Source organism: Rhea americana, unplaced genomic scaffold (assembly GCF_003343005.1).
Source record: "Rhea americana isolate MKP2758 unplaced genomic scaffold, rheAme1 scaffold_35, whole genome shotgun sequence".
In the NCBI taxonomy this organism is placed as follows: Eukaryota; Metazoa; Chordata; class Aves; order Rheiformes; family Rheidae; genus Rhea; species Rhea americana.
The window spans coordinates 397115-418942 of record NW_028186479.1 but is presented as its reverse complement, the minus strand read 5'-3'; the positions used below and the strand labels follow the sequence as shown (position 1 = coordinate 418942).

General features: G+C 40.1%; 1 protein-coding gene across 2 annotated transcripts in view; it reads right to left on the bottom strand.

The window, feature by feature from the left end:
- RARB (retinoic acid receptor beta) overlaps positions 1-21828 on the bottom strand; it is a 193762-nt gene that overhangs the window by 50055 nt on the left and 121879 nt on the right. For both annotated transcript variants that reach the window (XM_085311770.1, XM_085311771.1), the window contains exon 2: positions 19847-19995. In XM_085311770.1, coding sequence (XP_085167896.1) covers positions 19847-19995 — 149 coding nt within the window. The remainder of the gene's footprint in view (positions 1-19846; positions 19996-21828) is intronic.

Sequence of the window (21828 nt, the reverse complement as noted above, 5' to 3'; positions counted from 1 at the left end):
CCCGTTGACTGATCATTTGTTCCGATATTTGGACACAGATTCTGTGATCCTTTTAACCTAGGGTGTAATTACAATCCATCAGCAAAGAAAGCAGAGAGGGTGACCTCGGTCCTTAACATAGAGACTTGCCCCTACAGCCACCCAGAGGAAGGCGATCCAGCTTCTGGAGACTGTAAATATAAAGCATTCATGAACCCACTACTAAGACAAAGGCCTTAAGAAGAACAAATGTAGAAAAAATAAATATCTAGGTCTAAATTAAGCCAGCTCTTCCATGGGATTTCCTTCAATAGCCTAACCTCCTGAAGCAAGAGCCTACATAGAATAAAATACATGGACTGGAATAGTAATTGCAGAAAGTTAAGACTGCATTGCAAATTYTCCATCAACTATGTTTATCCTTCTGGACTTACCCACAAAATTGAATATTTTTACATTAGCAAGTTTATTTTTCATTCTAAAAAAGGTATGATGCAGTCCTGCCCAACACTAAGGACCTGTTTTTCAATGGTGTATTAGTGCCCAATTTTTAAATAACTCTTCTATAATRCAGTAGCAGGATACCATTTTACTAATGTTTGTGATGAACTGTTTTTAAAAGCTCAACAATATGGCAGTGAGAAGAATCTGATCTTAAAGTTTTCCTCTGGACAGACATTAGGAACAGTGTTCAGATTCAACATGTTGTTTCTCTGCATACAAAAATGTCCAAAACAAAAACCATCATCTGGTGCATAAGAGGCTGTTTTCTGAGCATAAAAAGGGCAAACAGCATTTACATAGCTGTGCAGCTTGGTTCTGAGATCTACCTCCGCAAGCCTCGCACACTGCAGGAGAAGTTGCAGGCGGCATTACAGTCACGGCCGTGCCTAGGACTATTTCTCAAATCTGATGGTAAGCTCACAAAAATATTTGCTCACGAGGGAAAAAAAAAAAAAAAAAAAAATCTATAAGCCAGGCAGTTCTTTGGAGTCATGTGGTTTCAACATGGTTATTTTTTTTTCCTTTAAGTTTGTCTTGCCCTAGACGACAGGTTTTAGCAATGGCCTGCTCACCACAAATACCAAGCAGATGCATCCCAGGCATTGTAAAGAGCACAGGCATTTTGCCATGTCGCATGCGCCCCAAGCCCAAGGCCTCCGGGGTGCATGCAGAAGCAGCAATTTGCATGCGCTGCACAGGCAAACCTACCATCTATGATTAAAAGCAGTCGTCTGCCTCCATGCTGACAGCATTTGCCATCTGTAGGGTTGCATTTTTATACGTACTTGCACTGCACAATAATAAAATCTAAATACAACCACTCTTGAGCTTATCCCCAGTAGGCAGTATTTGACAGGCTTGTACTTGACCATGATTTTTCCTTATCCCCAAAGTACTTGGCTTGTTACACCACCCAGGACATGATACATTGCCCGTGGCACAGTGTCGCCCTGCTTATTCCATTTGATAGACTACAGCGAGGGCAGGATGGAAACTAGAGAAGACACGGTCTTTTTTTTCCCCGTTCAGGTATTTACTGTTCTCTCGTCTTCTTGGTTACTAGCATCTCTGCAGCAAGGGAAAATATGGCAGAACAYAGTGATGGGCAGAACTGGCACTTGCCTTCAGATTAAGCAGAAAAGCACACTTAAAATCATTTCAGGGATGGGTTCCAAACAGCAGAACAGGTATAATACGCAAGTAGGACATAATGGCTTTTTTATTGCTTTTGGCCAATATATCAACCCCTTTCTTAGGGGGCTAGCCTTGTCATACTGCGTTTATGGATTTAATGCCTTCATGTCAGCTCCTCGCAACAGAAAGATTTAGGCAGGAGGCGAACACTGTGCTGAACAGGCTATATCCATTTTTTTTCCTCTCTAGGTTCACTAAAGCAAATTTAGAAACAGGCCTAAGTTTTCTCAAAGTGCTTTCTCATCTGTTCTCACAACCCTGACAGTTTCCTTAGGAGAGGGGAAAAAAAAAAATCTGAATGAATCTTAACTTTAAGAGTTGCCAGGAATTTCAGAGATAGCAAATCACTACTGTTTATAAATTAAAGTGGCTATTGGCTCTTGTTAGAAACTAATGGCAAGCAAAGTTACTACTTGTTGTAATGCATTCACCTTGTAAGGAATCTAGTCTGCTGAATATTTACATGAGTAAATTTTTATGAAAACATTTTAGCATCTTTTCCAAACTAACACCCTATGACAACAGGCAGAAGAGACACCCTTGTGCCAAAAACAAGTGGAAATGAGTCTTTCTTTATAATTTAAAATGCATTATGTATATAAAGRAAAAAAAACATACTGTGAAACATAACATATTTCAGTGATACATATTTGGTTCTGACAGCACCTACAAAGTAAAGGAAGCTACTGAAGACCYATCAAGAGCAGTGATTTGCTCTAACATTCCTTTTATCCACAATCTTTGAAATAAACATGTATCATGTATTTTTATTTTAGTGAAGACAAACAAAGCTTTATAGAAGTGACACTTTTGAATTAATTCTCTCTTTTTGAGTTGCTTTTATCAGAACCCTTTACACAAAACAGTTTAGGCAAACATTTCAAATTTTTAATCTCATCTTTTCTRCACTCCAAGCCATGCCCCTCCCTGGCCCACCAATCTTGTTATCTTAATGGATGACAGATAGAATATCATTCTGACCATGCCACATTAGGCGTCCTCATTTACCAAGTGCAGGGAAAAATGCTGAGTATAAATTATTCAGAAACCTATTGTATCAGCGTGTGTTCCCTGAGCATTCACCACTGGCAGGGCAGACAGATTATTTTTCACTTTTAATTGTGTTGGTATCTTATCTGCTGCAYTGAAAGCAGAGAACGATATGTGAAACCATATGTATCAAGCAGCAAATAAAGCCAGTTTACTAGGTCTATTGCTTAAAACCAAACAACCTATTTAGTCAACATAACTTCAACACAATGCCAGAAAACCCCACCTAATCCCACTTACCATTTACTTCTGTAGTATYTACCCATCRCTATGTCAAAAATTAAAGAGCTCAGTACAGAGCAGCATTGCTCACAGAGAATATTAAATACATCAATAATACTTTGAACTCCATTGTGTCACTGGTTATCTGAGTACAGAGCAAGTCATTATGAATAAGCCTCAAAATAACTTTGAATGTTCAAGCTTATGAAGTCTTACAAAACTATTCACACAAACCACTATGCTTAAATACCTGATAATCAATTCTTCTTTGCTTTACAGTTGATTTTGGCAAGTCACATGATTTAAAGCTAAAAGTATGCATATCACATGAAGGCAAAAATCATTTGGTCTTAACCACTTCTTAAAAATATTTTGCTAGCATAAGGTATGCCAAATCTTATTCACAGATGTAGCAGGCTTACAAGTCGAAGAATTGCACTGCAAGCCAGAGACCGGGTAATCAAAAGAGAAGGGCTATTGCTAGCTCAATCTGTTTCAACAGCCTGCTCAGTTCATCTGGTCCAGCTTTGATTACCCCCAAACACAGTCAGCCATCTATGACTCCTGCAGATTTAGAGGCCATTCTTTGGTAAATCTACAAAATAAGCTTCTGAGTGAAGAGTCTTGCTACTACGTCCCCAAAAGAAACAAAGGAGGAGAAAAGACTTTTCTGCAGTATAGTTTATCAAGTCACCAATCAACTGCACTTTCAATGCAAAAATAAATAACAGTAACAACCAAAAAGAAAACCCATCCTACAGCATACCTGAAACTTCTGCCATTAGTTGCACTCTGAAATAGGGACTGTGTAAATACATACCTTTTTACAGTGCAAATCTGCTCATGATGCATAGCCTCATTTCAGTCTATTTATTTTAGTCATTTAAGCAACCCTCCACCCCTGCTAACCCTGTAAAACTTACCTGGCCAAGATAAGAAGAGTCTGGGTCCTGCTCTCTCTGGACTATCAGCAGAGACACTTAGGCTCCAACTAATGAGAGTGGCACAAATGCACTTTGCTTATGAATGCACCTGTGTAGTTCCCCAAACACACAAACAAAACACAGCCTGCAGTGTTTTTGTTACAGGTGGCAACAGTTAAGGAATAATCAATCTCTGGCAGCATCAGTCAGGTTAGCGCAGACATAGAATACAACTTCTAGTTGTTAACCAGGAATATCTGGTATAAAAGTTGTTGATAATGTGTAACTCCACAACTGTGATTGCATAGAAAGGTTTATAAAAGCTAGTAAAAAGAGGCTATAAAATTGTAAAAAGATGCTATAAAATGGCTGCAGGCAGAACTTAAGACTCCACAAATAACAAAAACTGCAAAAGCAGCTATGAGGAAATCAAAATGAGCATACTTGTAGTTGCACAGAGCTTTTCCAGGATGTGTGCCCTGTCTGTCCAGCTTTGGAAATCATGGCTTTYGGAATGGACAAATTAACTGTCTAACATCATGCCTGGAAACCACCACCTGCACAAAATGGAAGCAGCTACAAGAGCAAGTAGAAGAAGGCTTATTGCCAGGAAGCTGCTTACGTGTGTCAGGGCAGGACAGTTGGATCTTTGCAAAATAAATGAATAAACACTGCTGAATGTCAACAGCTTACAGAATGCCTATGCCAAATGCAGTATAGAAGAGGGCTTGGACACCCAGCATCTGTGGCATTCTGTCGTGGGAAGCCGTCTGGGATTTTCTGTTGTTATTGTCAGCATGAAATCTCTGCTCACCACTCACATTTCATCTTGTCCAGCCACTTATTCCACCGTAGCCTTCCACAGCCGGAGGAAGAAAACAATAGTTGAGATTTAAAGCAGGGCTTTTTATCAACAGAACTCAAAACACTTCACAAAAGCAAGCAAGCCGTCACCCCAAATCTCACACACAGGAATACAGACCTGTGGATATAAGAGCAGCCCACTGAGGGTGAAAAATGGCTGTTCTCTTTTTATTATTTTTGTAACAATGAAAAAGCTTGTAAGGTTTTAGGGTTTCCTCATTTCCTTATAAAGAAAAAGCACCAGTGGACAGAGATAGGCAGATGAGGAATTTGTCACCCCTCTCTAAGCTATTGAAGTGGGAATGCTCATCTGCAACCGCAAGAAACTCTCCAGCAAAGCCAAGGAAGGCCACACTTGATAAATCCTAATAGTTTTTAAGGCAAGGAGAGTCTTGTGGGCCTCAGAGGCCCTCAAAGGAAGAAATACAACACAGTTTGAGGGAAATTATTCATGGGGCTACTAACTGCAATTAGTCTTTGGCCACMAGTGAGGCAGAAATGAAACCCGTTTTTCATGGCACCCTCTACTAACATGTTTTCTGATTCCACAAACTCGGCTTGAACTTAAAAACATGCCCAAAATAGTCAAAACTATTACTTTTTTTTCTGCAAATCTGAAACACTGTTCTTCTTGCCAGCTGATGGAAAAGGCAGCTACTGACAGAGTGATCTCCCCAACAGGAAAGGATGGAAAATGATTGCTATTTGCCATGAAGTTTGTAAGCTTCATTCATTCAAATGCTGCTCTGGTAAGAGTACAATAGTATCCATAAGACCACACTTGGATTTCTCCACAGCTTCGATTTTCACTGAACTCCTGACCTTTTTAGCAAACATGTCAAAGTCTCCAGACAGAGCAGTCATCACCTTGAAACAAAATGTGAGGAGAAAGAATGGCTGAGATTTTCTGCTGCTTCMCTTCAGTGACCTGAACTGAGAAGAAGGAGCTGGTATGCACTTCCATCTGCTTTCTTGAAATTAAAAAAATAACAATAAGAAAAAGGAAATGAAATGTAGACAATTAAAAAGTCACAGTTAACTTCCTTTCAGTAATGTCTATAGGATAATTTTTGGCCTGCTAGGAAACTCCAGATGAGAAGTGTAATTAATATAATTTAATATGACTAACAGRAGATCAAGAAAACATTTTTTTGAGTTGGAGCACTGAGATACTTCACATAGTTTAATGCAGAGCACACGAATGAGCTACTGCATTTTGCTATTTTTCTTATATTTTTGTTTATGCAAATCAATGCCTTCTAACCTAATTTGTGGAGGACCAGACCTATAACCCCCTAAAACCATAAAATGGCAGTAAAATGGTGGTACAACTGGCTAGTGCCTATCCCAAAGGCTAGACGTTGTTAACGGCTCATCCTTTTCTTTTTTGCCTCCCTCCTCCTCCAGTGCCTCAGGATTTATACCACCAATTAAGACAATAATGAGTGCCCCAGGTTGACCTCCCAGGAGCAAGAATTAATTAAGCGCAGTATTTCTTAGTAAAGAATGACACTTTTCCAAGCCATTTATGTAGCTACTCTCTTGCATGGAAACACAGTATGAGGAAAGCCTCTCAGAAATGTTATCCTCCTAATCTATGACTCACGTTAGTTTATGCTCCTAATTCAGAAGGTCTCTTTTTATCCATTGGGGTTGGGGGACAATATTTCAGGGGTAATGTCACAATAGACATACATATAATTTTTTATTTTCCATACAGAACTATAAACAAAAGAAGCTGCACGTAAGCTAGTCTAACAAAGCAGCAGTTCTCCCAGTAAAAACAAACCATCCTCACTAAGCTGTACCCATGCAGTAACGTGCGGATTCCTGCAGCACGGAGGACAAGGGAAAGAGTCACGTTAGCTATGAAATTACTATCATATTGCAATTACTTCTCTGAGTCTCTCAGATTGGCCTCTCCATTTAGCTGCTGGCAGAGTTAGAAACACGTAAAGAGGGAAGGGCAAGCTCATACAAGAACCTATATGGGAGGCAGAAGGTATGCATATGCGCCGAGGAATTTCCCTGAACGAGTACGCTTTATTTCTTCCTCCTCCTCTTTCAAACCTAACCAAAGCAACACACAACGTTCCCATACGTATTTGGCACTGCAATTATTTAACAGGCGAGAGACACGGGGACTTTCATACCTTGGCAGTCAATAAAAAAACCCTTGCACTTCCCTGCCATCTAAAATTTATAGGCTTGCTAGTTTCCAGCCTGCTATCAGCAGCCGAATGTTTATAGCCCGACTGAAATAATAATGCAAACTATGCCACAAATATTTATATATGCCTGCAAGCTGCCTGAATCACAACTCCCCTTGCTCTACCACCACGATTCGTGCAGTTTGTGTAGAGCCAGCTGCTTCCCTCTCTCTACCAGGGACCCCAAGCGTGCAGAGCGCCCCAGCCTGCCTTGCCCACCCCGGGGCCCCTCTTGCCAGCCACGTGGGCGCTCACGGGACGTGTGGCTGCTCACCGGGGCGAGCTGAATTATGCAGTATGCTTCCTGATAAGTTTTTCAGGCATCCATCTGAATGGCTCATCAGCACATGTTATGTCTCCACAAAAAAAATTTTTTTTGCAAGCAGTTTTGACAACTGATCTCTAAACAAATATGTTGCATGAAATCCCTTGAAATCTGGCAAGTAATATCTTGCACTGCCTGCTTTATGTTGTACCCTGACTCAGTGACAAAAGAAACTCTGTTAATGCAGAACTACCCACTAAAATCTCGTAAAGTGCAAAATTTAGCAAAACTCTGATGCCTGGAAACTAGGAAATAGAGTTAAACACCCACAAATATTTAACTCTGGCTCTCTAGTACTGGCAGTAGTCAAGGAAAATTACCTTTCCACACTGCAGCTGAAACTYATTACGGACGGCGACAGCAGGGAGATGAGTTGGAACCGCTTGGCAAAACCACCGGTTTTGTTAGGAGCGATTAAGGTGGCGATGCCGCTCTGCGTGCCCGTGCGCCGCRCGAGACCGCTTTGCCCAACTGCAGTACCCCACGGTGCAGAAAGCGGAGTGAGCAGGTCACCGTGCCTGGGGCCCCGCGCTGCCCCCGCGCCAGCCAAGGGCGTTCAGAATGATCTTTACGAAACGGGAAACCGGACTGAGAACGGTGGATGAAGCACAGTCTGGGCAAGTACAAGGTGCTATGCCTGGAGCGACATTATTAATTACTGAGCTTCCAAAAAGTGCTAATAGGATTCATAAAGCAACACTAACCAGAGATCTACATCTGATTGTAAATCACGCCGAGATGCTGAAAAAGAAGTACAGCTTACGTGACACACGTAGGACTGCCCCCACTTCGCCGAGTTTTGGGCACTGCTGTTCGTTCAGCGAMGGCGAAGGGAAACAGGACCCTGGCACAGAGCAAATCTGGAACGATCGGACGGGCAGCAAACACGACCTTTGAGGGGAGCGTGAATGAGCCAGGGCTGATTAATCTAACGGAGGAAAATTTTAGCAAGATGCTTTCCTATTTTCTCCCTCCTCTGCCAGACTTTAATCAATGGTCAGATTTAAACATAGAAGCTGACACGATGATCGTTCTTCCAATCTACCAAAATCACATGGAATAAATGAGTAAGGGCAAGATTAAAGTCCTAGAATTTGGCTCCTGGGTGCCATGCTTCACCTCTCCTGTCACCTAAGACTGTCCTTCTTTTCTTAAAAAAAAAAAAAAAAAAGTTTCTTTTTGTTTCTGTATAGGTAGCAGTTGCCCTGCATCACCTAGGATAAAGTCAACTGATTAAGACCATTTGCAGTAGCATCTGAACTATGCTTTGATCCCCTGATCAAGGGGGAAAAAAAGGAGGCTATGCTCATTTATTTCTAAAATGGTAGGCTGCTGTACAGTCTCTGGTACTCTCTGCTTAAACGTCCCTAGACCCGGAGCACAGCCACTATTCTGCACCAGCAGGAAGCACATTCACCGTACATTTTGAAGAGAGGATTTAATAAAGTACACATATTTCTCATATATGCACAAAGCTCCAAAGAGCCAGGCACCCAGACCTCTTCCCTACCGGGAGGATTCATCCGGAGAGCAATCAGCCCGCACAGTTGGAGGAGGAGTGCACAGTAGCCCATCGGAGCGGCTGCATGGGTGCTATAAATCTCCATTTACCCTGTAAGCACATGCAAGGAGGGACATGGAACAGGCCACGTCTGACAGTAATAGGACCTATTAAATTGTCACTTTTAAAGAGAACCTGAAATGGGAACAAACTGAACTCCATGAACAGGAATGTACTTCCTCAACCTCACTGCGTACAGGCTGTTGCGGACACCGCTCATTCACTGTGGCAGGAGGTGGGGTGGGGGCTCTCGGCTTTCCCCCTCGTGCTGGTGGGGCTCCACAGGTCTCCGAGGCTCACCGAGGTTACGTCTCCACTATTCTGGCCACGGCATCCAGAAACAATATATCTTACACGAGTATAAGGAGTATGATAACGTTTYTAATTGCGCAGTAACTTTTTCCAATAAAAGAGATAAAATGAGAAATTTTAAGTGTGGTCACGTGAAACTACAAAGAATTTTATACACAAAAGCATATTCTTATATCTCAGTTGTCTTCTCAGCTGAGCTGTCAAAACTGCAGGGACTCCTGCATGTTATCAAAGGGAAGCACTACTTATGAGTAGGGATCCTGAATATGCAGCAGAACCAGCTGCAGCAATGTATCAGTTGAACAATGAATATCTTAATATACCAAAAATACCAATTACAGAATTAGATGGATGGCTTCTTTAACATGAAAAGTATTTTTTAAGTGAATACTGAGAGGCATCAGAGATGTCACCACTAAAGGTGTTTCCTCSTATATGGGAAGTCCATCTGAAAAAAGCAGGATAATATAAAACATAAAAAAGGACACAACCTGTATGTACTTTCTACTGAACTTGAGAAACACAAAATATCCATACTTAAAATACCCATACAGCAGAAGCCAGATAGATGAAAAGATAAACACATGGGTTTACTTTTAACTTTGATACTTTCTGACTTTTGAATAGCTACTCATAACTGGAATGGGCTTTTTTTAACTAAGCAGTATGTTTTGTTTTACAGGGGGTAGAGAAAAAAGAATATATACAGTAAATAACTTGAAGAAAGACTGTAAAGCTAACTTTATGAGAAATACCAAATCTTGGAGAGTCGCATACTGCTAGCCTTACTGCTAGCCAAGGCTGAGATTTCACGAAGAATAGCTCTGGCTCTACGAAGCTGAACAGCTCTGGGAGCCATGCTGCAAATTCAATTGCACTCCATTTCCAGAAGAAGCTAAAGAAAATACCCCTTTAGGAGATTTCCTCAAAGRAGCATTTCATTCGGGATTAAAAAGGGCCTCTGTCTCCATTAGCAGGTCAGTCAATACACACGGAGAGCAAGGGAAGGTCACATTCTTAGGCCAAACAGAGTATTTCTGCAAATTGGGACGCTGACCACTTGTGGACCGGGTGGTGGTTTACAATAACCAGAAAACAGATAGGTATATTTCTCAAAATCAATCCAGTAAGTAGCAAACAAAGAACATCTAAATATATTCTAAACGTGTAAGTAAACAGAGCTAGCTAATGGGTAATTCCATTTTGTACACTTACGAAAACCATTAATTTGGGGTTTATTTCTCTAAGATGTGCCAATCAGAAAATCTTCAAGTCCTTTTTAGAAAAACTCAAACTACAATTTAGAAAGATACCTAGAGCAAACAGATCAGTGACCCCTAACTGTCTCACTAGCACTTAAGCCAACGCTCAGATGCAAACTCAGCAAACTACTCCATACTCCCCCTTTACTCCAGAGAATTCTCTGGAAAACAGTGCACTTTACTGGGGGGGTTCAGCAAGTTATCAAATCTAAATTCAACAGACTGATTATCTGTTTATCTTTCTCTACYGGTGTCTCGCTACCCAGCTTATTTTAAAAAAGTTGCAAGGTTAGAAAATGAAATCAGGCTCATTGTAACTTTGGAATTCTGTAATTGCTGTCCAGTAAGTAAAAACAAAGTATATGGCATAGTGTGAAAAGAAATGTAAGTTACTATTGTTCCTGGAAAAAAAAAAGAGTATTTCATATCTGAGATGTTTGCTCACAGAAACCCATGTTCCCTTATCTACTGAATTATCTCTGCTAACAGTACTTTTTAAGATATTATAAAACAGTGTATTAAACATGGTGAAAAACTGCATTTTTTTCTGCAGGGTAATGACTTTTGGAGTGTGCACCGGACAAACTGTACTCCACATCTATAAYTAAAGGCCTCATGTGGTCCTTAAACCAACAGGGAGTTGTGAAATAGATTAAAAAGATGACAAATGATCGGAACAAAAGGGATTTTTCTCCTCTCTCCAGTGAAATGTAAAATGTAAAAGTAAAATGAGCTAGAACCTACACTTAGGAAAATAAAAACTCACTCTAAATCAGTCAGATAAAAATCATAAGACTTCTCAGAGGGAAAGCGTAACAGACTGGATCGCAGTTCACCTGCCTCTGACATCTCTCGCCAATACGATTTGCACAGACAGTGCTTTTATGCATACATATGATTTACTTAATTCTGTTAAAGTTACTGCAAAGCGGGCGTATGGTACTGATGCATTGCAMACCTCAGTTCTCTCAGCCGTCTGCTAATAAGCCACAGCAGTTATTGGCAGGTGAAAGATGGCTGGAGATGTGAGAAATGCATTTACGTGGATTCTTTAGTACCTACCTTGGTGCAAGGAGCCAGGACTTCACAAGTAATAAGAGGAACATACACATGCAAATCTGAAGTTCCTTCTATGTTTTACTGTACCCATGCTTAGTGCAGAAATGAGTAGGCACTGGCAGAAGAGGAAGATTTGGCAATTTTAGTTTAATAATAATAATGAATAAACTATAGCTATTATGGACTAGTTAGTAGAAAAAGACCCTGAAAAGATATGCCAAGGTCAGCAGACATTGAGGCTGCATCTATATTAGGGAATGCTCTTGGGGACTGTCACGGGCTCTGTGGCGGACCGAGGTACGATGGGAAAGTCCACATCCACGTTAGTTAACTCCTCTGGCCCCTAAAGCAGGCTGGCTGGATACCAGCTGACTACGGGAAATGGTCACTCCGCAGTGCCAAACTCTGCCCAGGGGCTGCTCGGTATAGCCAAAAACCTCCCAGCCATAGGCCACCGCAGCGCAGCACCCCAAAACACGCCTGGCAACTGTTTGAATTTACCGTAGTTGGAGAGTCTGATGCTGTTCTCCTTTTTTTAACAAAACCTGCGTTGACCATGGCAGGCATTTTGCACAAAAAGAGAGTGTGGGATTTAATCCAAACAATTTTATGTTGCTATTTGACAGCKTATGCAAAGGAAGAGAGTAGTTTTCAATTCCTGTTTCCACAGGACATTCCTCATGCTTGCAAATAACTGGAACAGCATGTTTAGCATGGTTATGAAGTAATTTGGGACAATCTCTGCACTTTTATTGCACTGGCATCACTGCCAGAAACAAATTACAATCATTAGTAAAAACAACTCTTCTCCCAGCTTAAGATGAACCCCTGGTCTATGACGGAGGGTAACCGGCAGGATATCAGGACGATTAGCTGCAGATATATGTGTTCAAGCTCCCCTGCACAGGACACAGACACTGGTAGTCTTTGTCTGTCTCTGCTCCAGCACCCCAGCGCAGCAGARCGGCAGGGGTGTAATCCACAGCTTGGTCTGGGGTCCAAAGCCCTGGAAATCAAGTTTAGCATTCAAATGCACAATGCACTATCTGACATGGTTGGCAATTAATTTTGTTCTTCACTTCATGTCACTCACACAACTCACAAATGAGATTTTAAAATATATGGTAACACAAAATTTTTATTTCCGATTCCATCTATTCCATCATTTTTACTTGCGTTCAGAGGACTTCTGATAAAAATATGCTATAAAATATGAAAAAAACAATATTTAGGGAAAGTTTTTGCTTCGAAACAAGAAGAAAAATTAATTAAGAACTTAYGGAAATGCAGCAGCTTTTTAAAGGAAATCTGACTTTCTTTTTTTGTTGTTTTAAACACTGAAGTCTCATAGTTAGATCATTAAAACAATCAAAACTCTCCTGCTCGCATGAAATATACGAAAACCTCCAGTTTTTCAGTACTGCATTTAAATTACTTGCAACCCTTTTTTGCATTTTTCTCCTTATCGTACTGTTTTCTGCAACCAAATGGCTTAAAACACTGCTACACTGCAAAGTGCTCAGAGTTTAAGATCAGCTGATATTAACAGGATGCAGAAATATATCTTGAAATACATTTTTCACCTTCTCCTAAAAAATGACTGTTGATTTAGCTAAAACTACGACCAATTTTCCATGATTTGAGGAATTTTTCATAGCTGCGCATGAACGACAGCATGTATTTGTACTGCTTGCACTGTCACTTACTAATACAGCTTAAATGGAGACGAATACAGCTTGATCATTCAAGCTGATCTATATTTTACTCTGAACTGAAAGAAAATTTTACAATTTTATATATGCAAACACACAGGATAACTTCTTTCCCTAATACAATTCATATGCTCCCTGTAGTTGAATATGTGAAGCTCAGAAAAAAATATTTTCAAGTATACATTTCTTTTTTTATACATACACCAGTTTTAGGTGATAAAAACATGCCAGAAAAACAAAGCCAAACAAAAATATGGAACAGCAGTTAGCTGGTTTTATGAGGTTTGCTTTTATTTTTACTTTTAGCATTAGGTAACTTTGAGAGAATTCTGGATCATTATTCCCAGTAAGGGGCATAAATATAGGCTTAAATGTAATTACATTATAGCTGGAAGCTAACATGTGCAAGAGTGTGGTTATCAAAAAGAACTGCTGCTTAAGATCTCTCCACAAAATCAGAACTACCTAACTAAATGCAAATCTGCCCCCATATGATTTAAGAGGCATTATTTAAAAGAACCAGCATCTTTCTTGAAGGACACTTCTATAAAGGAAACTCTGCTAGAAGAATCCCTAAACCATTTTAGGCCACTGCAACATTTTTCACAGACCACAGCACATCTTTGTACTCACGCTTTAAATAAATACATAAATACACAAATAACTACATAAATCAAAACAAAAACAGTTCTAACTTTTAATCAGTAGCATTCTGTAAACCAGTTGTGTCACTTCTCATGGATTCAGGGCTACAGTTGGGGAACCTCTGCCCTCCACGTGTCCAGAGGGACATTGTGGAGATTATTAACACAGCTGTGATCTGGGCACCAAACTCAATTGCTCAGGGAGAGAAGATGCTCCTGGGTGTGACTCAGGTTAGGTGACTCATCCATCAGAGGAGCTCCTCTCTCCACCAGCTGCAGAGAGAGCCTGGCCTTCAAAATTAAGCAACYAACTTCAGGCCTCAAGCTAAGTGGCAGGACCACCTCCCAGTGCAGCTAAGTAAGTCAGGAAGGGCTAAGAGGGGGACTGCTTTTTATCTGAGCTACACATCCACAGGGATCAACTTGGATGAAGCAAGAACTGTTTCATTTTCTACTTCTTTTCTTCTCTTTCACATGTACATTATCTTTTTCTGCAGGAATCACTTTACAGAATTAGAGACTTAAATTTTGTGATATATAGCAGTGTTTGCTTTCCATAGTGCTTAAAGTCTTTGCAATAAAAAAATATTTGAGTCAGGAAGGAGTCAAACAAGCAGACCTACTGTTTTCATAGCTGAAGATCTCTGAATATATGTTAAATGCAGCTATCCTTTTACTTTAATGACCCCATATTACATACAGTTTTATATGAAAACTCTACTGGAAGAAAAGCTGTCCTTCTTTTATGGTAAAAGATGATCCGAGAACACTCAGTACTGAATTTATTTACGTTTTTGTCCATTAGCATCAACAACAAGCAGGGAAGCACCTTGATCGTTCAGACAAAACTGCTGGACCGCAATAAACCTACTGTCTTACATGCTGTACTGTCTTCTCCTCCGAAACTCCCTTAGACATCTTTGCTAGCCGCCGAACCGAGGCCAGGAACCCAGGCGGGGTTGCCAGCAGAGGAATGCCATCTTTCAAACGCCTCGAACAAGGGACAGGGCTTTAAGAGGCAGCTGAATCTCGCCAGAGCACCAGCGCCTCCTCCTCAGCCGCACAATGATGCCTTTGTGGGGAACCAGCCCCCCGCAGCCGGCGGCCCTGTCTGCAGGCCCCGCTGCAGTGACGAGCGAAGGCAGGAGCGGAGGGCTGAGCGCTCAGCGGCAGCCCTGGAACCACTGGGACCGGCTGGATAAACCCGAGTTGCTCACTTCGTATGGAATTTGTTTGCGTGCTATCTAGCTATTTTAAACATCTTTCACTGAGGTCATGAAACGAATGGGTAAATTTCGAAGCCCGCCTCGGAAATGCCAYGCAGTTTTCAAAATGGAAAATTTGTGAAGAAGTTGAATATTGTAAATGTGTTGTATTTTACACATAAAATGATGGGTTGGSTCTGAAATTTCCCTTACAAATTACAATTGTCCTGTTAAGATCAGGTTTTTTTTGAAGTTCCAATATACACAAAGCCATTGACAGGCCGCTATACACAACTGCCTTTTGCAACATAAAATCCAGGAATAAGCACAAAGCTGAAATTTTTTAAAATAACAGAAAAACCTGACTGCTGAATTTGACTGACCAAAGTGAGAAAAAGTGCAGGATATCAATGTGCTGAAAGCCACTTATCTCTGTTACATTGCAAGTTTGGAAAGCAGGCAGTAAAGTACCCTCAACCTGTCATCACAAATAAAATTTGGGGGCTGAACATATTAAAACAGTGAAATTTTGAAACAAGAGGCAACTTAAAATTATTTAGACAGTTCCTAAACTTTCACTGTGGTTCATAAACACACMTTATGAAACATTCCAGCCCCTAAAAATTGTTAAACACCAGAATATCAAAAGAAGACACACAGCAGTCTTTCTGGTGGGAGACAGTGTTGAGGACTGTGATACTGAGTAGACAGAAGGGTCAGCTGAAAAAGCAGGATTAGAATATATAAAAGGAGAAAGTGTTTGATAGGGGAGGCTAAGAGGCTGTTCCCAGGTGCACAGAAGAGTGAGGCTCAAGACTGACAGTGGGGAGGAAAAGGGAAGGAAGAACTGTAGAAGAGACCAAGAGGAAAGTCAATCCAAACCACAAGAAGACCACAGCATGAGGCAGGGTTGGACAGTGAATGCAGCTGAGGGTAGATTCCAGAGTGAAAAGCACATTGTGTGAATTACAGTTATGCASATGAGCAACGACATTGTGGTATAGAGTCTGAAAAGCAGGAAGCCATGAGATTTCATGTGGTGATGTTTCAGGAAGAGAGATGGAAAGTTCTGTCCACACAAATCTGAGTCCAAGGTAGCAGCCAGACGAGCAAGAGGACACACYGAGGAAAGAGAAGTCAGAATAGGAGGGACAACTTTGGAAATCATCCATGTTTAGGTGACAGCTGAGGAAAGAAAAGGTTTCCAGTGAAGTGGTTCACAAGCTGAGCATCACAAGGCCATAATAAATGTCAACAGCTCTCCAAAGGTTTACTACTGGAATGGTCCCCATTAAGAATATACCCTTTATTAGCAAAATCTTGCTATATCCTACTCCAAGCCTTTGGCACACAGACCGTTGGTCTACTATAAAAGTAGTTCAGTTGCTGATGSTCTTGAGACAGAAAACCAAAGAACAGAACCTCAGGGAACAGCAACAAGAAGTGGATAAAGAGTCATTTAAAGAGACATGAAATAAACAGTGAACCAGGTAGAGGCAAATCTGAAGAAGAGAGCCCTGGAAGCCAGGAAGAAGAAAGCCTGCTGAATCAAAGGCAGTAATCAACCGCAAGCCTCAACGACAGAGAGCTGTCCCTTTGYGCTGCAAGGAGACTTCTAATGATCACTGTGACGGTAGCTTCACCGGAGCTCAGTGCGGACAGGCAAAAGAAAAGGAAACCGAGAACCAGAAGAAAAATCAAGGGAGGCCCAGTAGAGGAGAACAACAGGCGCACAGCCCTAGTTAGAGAGGCACATACGATCCAAGGAGAGTTTTCTGTTTGTTTTTCCAAAGAGAAACAAGACTGCCAGGAATTTGAAGGGAAAGGTAAACGAGTCAGAAAGGAAAAAGACTTGAGAGAAGGTTCTCAGAGCAGAGGGAGKTGCAAAAGCAGAAGAAAAAGGAATGAGTTCAAGGTTTAAACTCATAGAACAAAGATAGCAAACTGAGTGAAGAAAGAAATGGTGGAAACAGGAGGCAAGAAAGAGGAAAAAAAAAAAACCCTTACTTGATTAGAATGATATTATCGTTAAGTTTCTCAYGAAAATGAGCTTTATGAAATCCAGCTACCATGAGGTTTTTGCTCCCCATCCCAGMATCTTTTCAACATGTCGGTCACTTTCAGCGAAACTGAAGACAGCAATCTCCAGGAAAATTCAATTCTTTGAAATTGAGTGAAAGTRTGTGTTCAGGTAACAGAGAAATAGATGTGTTTTCTAACTAGAGGAAAGCCTGTAACAAGAATTCTTCCTTGTTACTGTTTCCTGATTCACTACAGAATTGGCACAGAACTACAGTGCRATAGTGAGTAGACACCTTAAACAAAATTCATACTTTGCTATAAACTAGAGCCAGCCAACTGAAAGATAGAAATCCACAGAAAACAAGACTTTCTCAGCTGCAGTACTCAAGTATTTACGCTTGAGAGACAACCATCTGATTTATTTATTTATCTTTCTTTTAATGAAGAAGGCTGGGCAGAAAGAGAAGYATAAAGTAAGAGCTGGTAGAGGGAATGGAGGGTGAATAAGTTTTGAGTACAGATGGGAGCCTAGATAGCTGGAAGTGAGGAGTACAAGCCAGCAGCTTTCTTACAATACAGGAGCAAGAAATGAATGTGTGAAAGCAAGCAAAGATCAAGGGAAAGAAAAATAGACCAACAATAAAAAAAGGACTCAAGAGAAAAGGGTAATATTATTTGAGAAAACRTAGAAATTGCCAGTGTGGGGGATTCTGAAGATGGGTCTGGTGTTGTGGTCACATACTGCTATCTACTATCACGCAGCACACCACTTCTGTTGACCTGAAAGCTCAGACAATTTTTAGCAGTAAATGTAATACATGACTTTGTCCACCGAAGGGATCACTGGCTGACTCAGTGGTCTCATCATGTTCTTTGCCAGTGCCTAGTGCTCACTAAGAAAGTTGATCCAATTAATGGAATGGATTCCTTACATCCTAGTCAAACCTGTTGAAGGCTAGAGTCAACTAACCCAAATATTACCAGTCTCAAGCATTCAGGCTATTGCTTTGGCATCTTGTTATTTCTCACAGACTGACGGGGTTTGTATGTAATTCATCTTTTTTTTTAACAGCAGCTATTGCTAAGTGCTGAATTACCCCATTTTGCAAATTAGCAAATAAGTGAACACGATCTTTTTTTTTTTTTTTTGCTAAATAATGCTTAACACATTACAAGATGGATTTCTTCATGCATTTTGACAGCCATGGTCTTGTTTTAATTATTTATGAAAACGCTTTGCAGTATGCCAATAAAAGCCCTACAGTATATTTTAGCATATTTTTYAAAAATAATGAAGTCTGAGGAACGCCTGCCCTTTCTGCCGCAGTCTACAATTACATCTGTGTTTCAAGGGATTGTGTGGGCAAGCAAATGACACCACTATTTGTGTTTTAGCATGTGAGTATGATGGGATTTCCTATTTAATGGAATCATCTATATCGTATTTCTATCACACTTCTTCTTAACAGACACTAAAATTTCAATAGTTTTGTGGCATCTAAAAGAAAAAAATACAGACATGATATCCAAACAAAACCTCAATAGCAAAAAGGGATTCTAAAACAAAGGTGAGCTTAAGTAGTTACCTTCCACTACCTCATCATCCRAAATTAGAAAACATGGGCAACGAGACTCTAATGCTGTAGCTTCCTGCCTAGTGGCACAAACTCATGGCTACAATACTCTACGACAGTATAAAAGGACACTAGCATGGGAGAAGTTGTAAGATAAAAGGCTAAAGCAAAAACGCCTAAGTGCACAGTATCAGCAAAATACTGTAATATTTCATACAAATTAACCAGCAGAATACGTTTCCATTAATTTCTTCTACTAACTTTATTTGTATGGATGTAGCATCTATCATATTCTGGTCATGAATTAAGATTATCATTGTGCTAAGCACTACAGATAATTATTTTAATTTCAAAGATTAAAATTATAGATCTTTAGTTTAATTGCTGGAAAAAAAATGTTGTATCAGGTTACCACAACTAATGAAGTTAACTATGAGACCAGCTGCCCTGTGTCATCTGTTCTTTAGAATTCAGCTCTTGCACACATGCTGTTCTTTGTGTGTGCACCGCTAACAGTTGACAGAACACAYATGACTCAGCTGACATTGCTTCTCCGATGTGTATCTCGTCTGTAGATACATTCTTCACTTTAGAACTGCATATCGTATTACCGTATCCAATGGAGAGTCAATTCACAGTCTGACAATCACAGTACTGGCAAGCAGCAAGGAGACATACCCTGAACGCCAACACTGTCGTCTGCCAGATAAAATTTTGTGAGTATCATCCTGCTAATCTGTCCTCAAACTACTGATTTGACTTGAGATGAGTTTGGGGTTCGATACTATGCCAAAAATTTCCAGATGATCAGATCCTTTTCCAAAATTCCACTCCATTGACACACTTGAGGCAGCAGCACACACAGAAAGCAAGAAAATGATCATGGGAATCCTTAAGTTATACCTGATCTACAAAAAGACAGTGAAGAGTCTTGAAGCATTTTCACATTATGCTTTGATTATCTTTACAGCTATAATCCCATTCGCACGTTAGTCAACACCCACAGAAGTCTCTGAAAGACTGACTTTGGCAGAAGTAACAAAGGGAAATAATTCCAGGCATGACAGTCATTTATATGGTTTTACTCACGTATTAGAATTAATTCACACGAGCAAAGGTACAGGCGTCTTTGGAGACAATCATGTTGCACCGAACTTCACTGCTTAGCTCCTCTCTAAAATGAAATGCAGTACTATAAAAAGAAAGGGAGGTTTTGGCACTCACCTTACATCCCTCACAAGCACTGACACCATAGTGATATCCAGATGACTTGTCTTGACAGACAAAACAGGGCTTGTAAACACGAGGGGGTGGAAGTGGTGAAGGAGGGCTTGGAACAAGTTCCTCAGAACTGGTGCTCTGAGTTTCAACTGCTATGAAAGAGAAAAGAAGTGAAAATAGGATTTAGTAATTCATTAATGAATTTTAAATAACTAATTATTTACTGCCTTAGAACTAACAAACTGGCCCATATCTTTACTAGTATAATAAATGTTCATTTGACCTTCCTAGTAAAATTTAAGGGGGACTGAAAGTAGTGACWAAACTTCATGTTACACCCTCAAAACCAATTTTTAAAGTGCCCAGAATGCAACATTTAGGTCTTTCATRATCTGGCTCCTCAACACTGCAAAAGGCACGGGGCCTGAATCTCTTATACCCCTTGCCTGTGCCTTCGAAGGTAATGCTTGCAATTCTGCTTAGGAAGGATGGGAGATGCATCAGCATTCGTGTAAAGAGACAAATAACTGAAGTGTAAGACCAGAAGTGAAAATTATCTGAACAAACCTTCATTTTTTTAATGTGTAAAACTAGCACAACCCAGCAACACTTTTTTATAAACTTTAGGATTTGTAATATCATGTAACCTCTCTGAGAAAAAGCTGCTTTCATACATTACAATCCCATGTCCCTTTATTGCCTTAATATTTCTGGATGACCATTTGTTTTGCACCTGTTGAAGAGGTATCCCTTTCAGGGAAAGGACAAGAAAGCTCTAAGATATGAGATCAGACATATCTCAGGCATATTTGAAACATCTGCATTAGTTTTCTGTGATATGCTGTCATCATTCTTCACATTTATTGTAGATGTGCAATACATTTTCGTGTTTCACTTACTTGTTCTGCTGCTTCTCAGATAAATCCCTCTAGCTTTTCAACAGATACACAGAAATGACAGAATCTGTGAAGTCAGATCTATCCAGAAATATTAGGCACTATCTGCAGAGTTAAATCTCAAGAGTATTAACAGTAGGCCCTGAAGAATATTACTCAATGGAAAATTTTAGACAAGATTTATTGTACATGATATTTTTCAGATTACTAAGATGATACATTTGTATTAAACTCAAGATTCATTGCCAACTAGTGTTCTTCAGAATTCAGAGGGGATCACTGAGCATCATACAACTTTTGATGACTTGTTAGAGAAGGACCAGTATTTGCTATTTTTACTTGGGTTAAGCTACTACCAATTTCAAGGACAGACATTTCTTGAGAAAAATATACATGCTAGAGTTCAGTATTAAAGTCACTGATTGTAAGCAAATAAATATCTTTTCAACAGGAACAATTTATTTATGCACCTATCAGCAACGAGGCTTGCATGAAAAAACACAAAATTAAAAAACCAACATATGACGCAATACAATAGGACATTAAGACCATGTCCACAATTATCATTATCCATTTCAGAATCTTTCCAAACCAAATATCTACAGGTTCCTACTGGACCAGACAAACTTTATTGAAGTTTTTATTTATTTTTTTAATGAAGAAAAAGATGAAAATGACCATTTCTTTTCAACAGAAATCTTTTGGTATTGAAGAGAGACATAGAGCACTATGTTATTGATTTGTGCACAGTCATCTTGCTTAAATCAATAATCTATTAGTACTTTTAAATTAAAGTTAGACTTGTCAAATGCCCTTGAGAGGCCTCAAGCATTCTGCTCCTTATTTCAYGCCAGTATGTGAATTTTAGCGGTTCCCAATCACACTATGGAATGATAAAACTTCAGCTTTAAAACTCTGCAATATCAGCAGACAATGTGGTTCATATTAGCTCATTCAACTCTTCCAGTCAGTCTAAAAGGCAGCTTTTAGGCTTCTCCCGGGAAAACTGGGTTGTGTCATTCAATAAAACAACCTCACTCCTGCAATCCTTATGTGATTTCAGTTTGGAAAAAGCAGTCTTTCAGGAAT